Source organism: Brachyhypopomus gauderio, chromosome 16 (genome assembly GCF_052324685.1).
Source record: "Brachyhypopomus gauderio isolate BG-103 chromosome 16, BGAUD_0.2, whole genome shotgun sequence".
Classification (NCBI taxonomy): domain Eukaryota; kingdom Metazoa; phylum Chordata; class Actinopteri; order Gymnotiformes; family Hypopomidae; genus Brachyhypopomus; species Brachyhypopomus gauderio.
Window position 1 is genome coordinate 7,138,423 of NC_135226.1, and position 2,500 is coordinate 7,140,922.

The window sequence follows — 2,500 nt, forward strand, 5'->3', positions numbered from 1 at the left end:
TAAAAGCTTAGGATTAATTTGTCGTCGATAAACTGAAGGCAGTGACGCATCGTGCAGCGATTGGTCGCGCTCAACCCCCCCTTTATAATTCCACGGGAGCGTGTCCGGAGATCTTAAACACACCAGCACCGGCGGAGACACACACACGAGCACCCAGCACTTTTCATCTCCCTTTACAAATACCTAAATATTACACGTGAATACAGGAAATACTTTTAACTACTGAACATTGTACCGGTGTGCAACTCCAAATCCTCCTTCATGGACTTTTAATTACTGGGCGCGACGACAGACAAGGACTTACTTTTTGTTGTATTTAAAAAAAGCCAGACTGATGATTTAACCGACGTTCGCACACGTGCCAAGAGCACAAATAACAAGCTAGGTTTATTTTTGAGAAACTTTTTTTTCCCTCTAAATAGTTCACTTTCTTCTCTAAAATTGGCTCCTGTACAAACAGCCGCGTTGGATCCGTCGGGTTACTGCGAGACTCCGGTGTACAACCCGGATCTCTGCCCAAACATGATCGCAGCACAGGCCAAGCTCGTGTACCACCTCAACAAATACTACAACGAGAAATGCCAGTCTCGGAAAGCGGCCATCTCCAAGACCATCCGGGAGGTCTGCAAGGTGGTCTCGGACGTCCTGAAAGAAGTGGAGGTGCAAGAACCCCGATTCATCAGCTCCTTGAACGAGATGGACAATCGTTTCGAGGGGCTGGAGGTGATCTCTCCCACCGAATTCGAGGTGGTCCTCTATCTCAACCAGATGGGGGTCTTCAACTTCGTGGACGACGGTTCCCTGCCGGGCTGCGCCGTGCTGAAGCTGAGCGACGGCCGCAAGAGGAGCATGTCCCTCTGGGTGGAGTTCATCACGGCGTCCGGGTACTTGTCTGCGCGCAAAATACGCTCCAGGTTCCAGACGCTGGTGGCGCAGGCGGTGGACAAATGCAGCTACAGGGACGTCGTGAAGATGGTGGCGGACACCAGCGAGGTGAAATTGCGCATCAGGGACAGATACGTGGTTCAGATCACCCCGGCTTTCAAATGCACTGGCATATGGCCACGGAGCGCTGCGCACTGGCCACTGCCCCACATCCCCTGGCCGGGCCCCAACAGGGTAGCAGAAGTCAAGGCTGAGGGTTTCAATCTCCTGTCGAAGGAATGCTACTCTTTAAACGGGAAACAGAGCTCGGCAGAGAGCGATGCCTGGGTCTTGCAGTTCGCGGAAGCTGAGAACCGACTGCTCTTGGGAGGGTGCAGGAAGAAATGTCTGTCCCTGCTCAAGACGCTGCGCGACCGTCACCTTGAACTACCGGGACAGCCTCTGAATAATTACCACATGAAAACCCTGGTGTCATACGAGTGCGAGAAACATCCCAGGGAGTCGGACTGGGACGAAAACTGCCTTGGGGATCGCCTGAATGGGATTTTATTGCAGCTTATTTCGTGTTTGCAGTGCAGGAGGTGTCCCCATTATTTCTTACCGAACCTAGACCTTTTCCAAGGGAAGCCTCACTCCGCGCTTGAAAACGCAGCCAAGCAGACTTGGCGACTGGCGAGAGAAATTCTAACCAACCCTAAAAGCCTGGAGAAGCTTTGAGGTAAAACTATATCGACATGTATGTGAAGTGAAAGCAGACAGTGGGCCTAGTTCGGGTGCATAACGTCTGTCTAAAGGCGCAAGGCCTAGGCTATGCCAGAACCGCCTGGACAAAACGCTTACTGCTGGTTAATCCTACCCACGTGCTTGTAAAATGTGTCTTTATGCCATTGATAAAAATTATTTTAGAGATCTCCGTCTAAAATAGTTTTTATAACACTTGTGACCGTTTTCTATAAGCGAGCAAAATGTAACAACAATCAAAAATGAATGGTTATTTATCAGTGTTAGAACTTTTCATTTTTCCTTTTACTCTTCAAAATCAGAGCCCGTGACAAAGCCTTGACAAAATACAGACCTGTACATTTTTATACTGTAAATACATACATTTGTAGATTGTGATTCCGGTGGTCTGAAATTGTGAATGTTGTTCTGTGACACGTAAATAGACGTTTAATTCCACCTGTTTTAACATTCGCCTGAATTATTTCCGATAGAGAAGGTAAAAAAAGACAAACAAGCCTTTAGATCTGTATCTATGATAGTTTAACTATTGTCAATGGCAAGTTTCTAATTTTTAGAGTTTACATTTTGGTGGTACTATTTGTTACAATTTTAGACATTCCATACGCATACTTGAATTCTTATTTAAAATATATTCGACCATTTTGTTTGTACCTTGCTTACATGATAAAAGCTAAAAAATGAGAATATATATATATGGAAAAAATATACCTGAAACAATGCACTTGAAATACACTGGAATATAACATTGTGTTTGGATTCTTTTTTATTTCTGTCTCTGAATTTATTTAAAGAGTTAATAAAAAACAAAGACAGGATATTTGTGTGCGAATAATGATTTAGAATGGTTAGAAAATGTAGGCCAAATTCACAA

The 2,500-nt window shown here is 45.2% G+C and overlaps 2 protein-coding genes across 6 annotated transcripts in view; one reads left to right on the plus strand and one right to left on the minus strand.

Moving 5' to 3' along the window:
- The window catches only part of LOC143478097 (neurobeachin-like), a 203,905-nt gene that overhangs the window by 59,929 nt on the left and 141,476 nt on the right, over positions 1–2,500 (minus strand). The window lies entirely within an intron of this gene.
- mab21l1 (mab-21-like 1) lies at positions 118–2,444 on the plus strand. The gene has a single exon (XM_076977118.1). The coding sequence runs from the start codon at positions 523–525 to the stop codon at positions 1,600–1,602; it is 1,080 nt and encodes a 359-aa protein (XP_076833233.1). The 5' UTR covers positions 118–522; the 3' UTR covers positions 1,603–2,444.

Bases quoted from the DNA above. Each gene is read 5' to 3' on its own strand.
- mab21l1 (XM_076977118.1), top strand. From the start codon at position 523: ATGATCGCAGCACAGGCCAAGCTCGTGTACCACCTCAACAAATACTAC.